This window comes from Penaeus monodon, chromosome 22 (assembly GCF_015228065.2).
Source record: "Penaeus monodon isolate SGIC_2016 chromosome 22, NSTDA_Pmon_1, whole genome shotgun sequence".
NCBI lineage: Eukaryota > Metazoa > Arthropoda > Malacostraca > Decapoda > Penaeidae > Penaeus > Penaeus monodon.
This window is the reverse complement of record NC_051407.1, coordinates 42,994,263-42,995,105: the sequence shown is the minus strand read 5'-3', so window position 1 is coordinate 42,995,105 and position 843 is coordinate 42,994,263. Positions and strand designations below refer to the sequence as shown.

General features: G+C 40.6%; 1 protein-coding gene across 1 annotated transcript in view; it reads left to right on the top strand.

The window, feature by feature from the left end:
• The window catches only part of LOC119587186 (protein slit-like), a gene marked incomplete at its 5' end in the record, with an annotated part of 127,937 nt that overhangs the window by 122,179 nt on the left and 4,915 nt on the right, over positions 1-843 (top strand). Inside the window, 1 exon segment of the mRNA XM_037935950.1 lies at positions 661-793. Within this exon segment, the coding sequence (XP_037791878.1) occupies positions 661-793 (133 nt within the window).

Sequence of the window (843 nt, the reverse complement as noted above, 5' to 3'; positions counted from 1 at the left end):
ATGTATGTATTCGTATATATGAATATTCTGTCAGCAGACAGATCTTTCCCTTCTCATCTGAAGCTATATAATTGTAGGCAGAGTAACACAAACTAACCCTTAATGGTTTATTTCATAGGTTTATACCCTACTTACATTTCATTTGACATTCTGTACTTTGAGGTTTCTCCGATATATTATTTATTTAGTGTACATTTACAGATTTACAATCCTTTGTATAAATAAATCTCCAGCAGTATCAGTTATTGTCTATCAGCGACAGGTAACAGTGAAATGAAGTTGAGAAGATCATTCTGCCAGTGTGTATGGAATAACAGCTAGTTTATAAGTTGATTTTTTAACCCTGATATTTTTTGTGAATAATTACCCCTGCTTTATTTTCTTTGTCTCTTACCCATTGCATCCCAGAATTGCAGCTAAGTATGTGGAAAATGCGTTTGTAGGCAATGTAGACCCACTAGTCACTATCCATTAGAGACGTAGATGTAAATACACTACCAGAGTAATGCATGATGCTTTGTAAATAACGGCTATATTTAGAATATGTCACTTTGAAAGGAGAAACTGGTTACTCGCCATTGCTTACTTGCATTTCATTTGTACCTACTACATGAGAGGGTTATCCAGCGGTGCATTACATTCCTTTGCCTCATTACCCAGGAGACGAGACAGGCTGCCTTGGCGTCGAGGAGCGCTGCCCCGCCGACTGCCGCTGCGAGGGCACTGTGGTGCGCTGTTCCAGGGCCAAGCTGCGCGAAATCCCGCTTGGAATTCCGTCGCACACAACCGAACTGTACGTCCGCTTGGCGTGTTTCTTTTACTATGATCTCTGATGCATTGAGA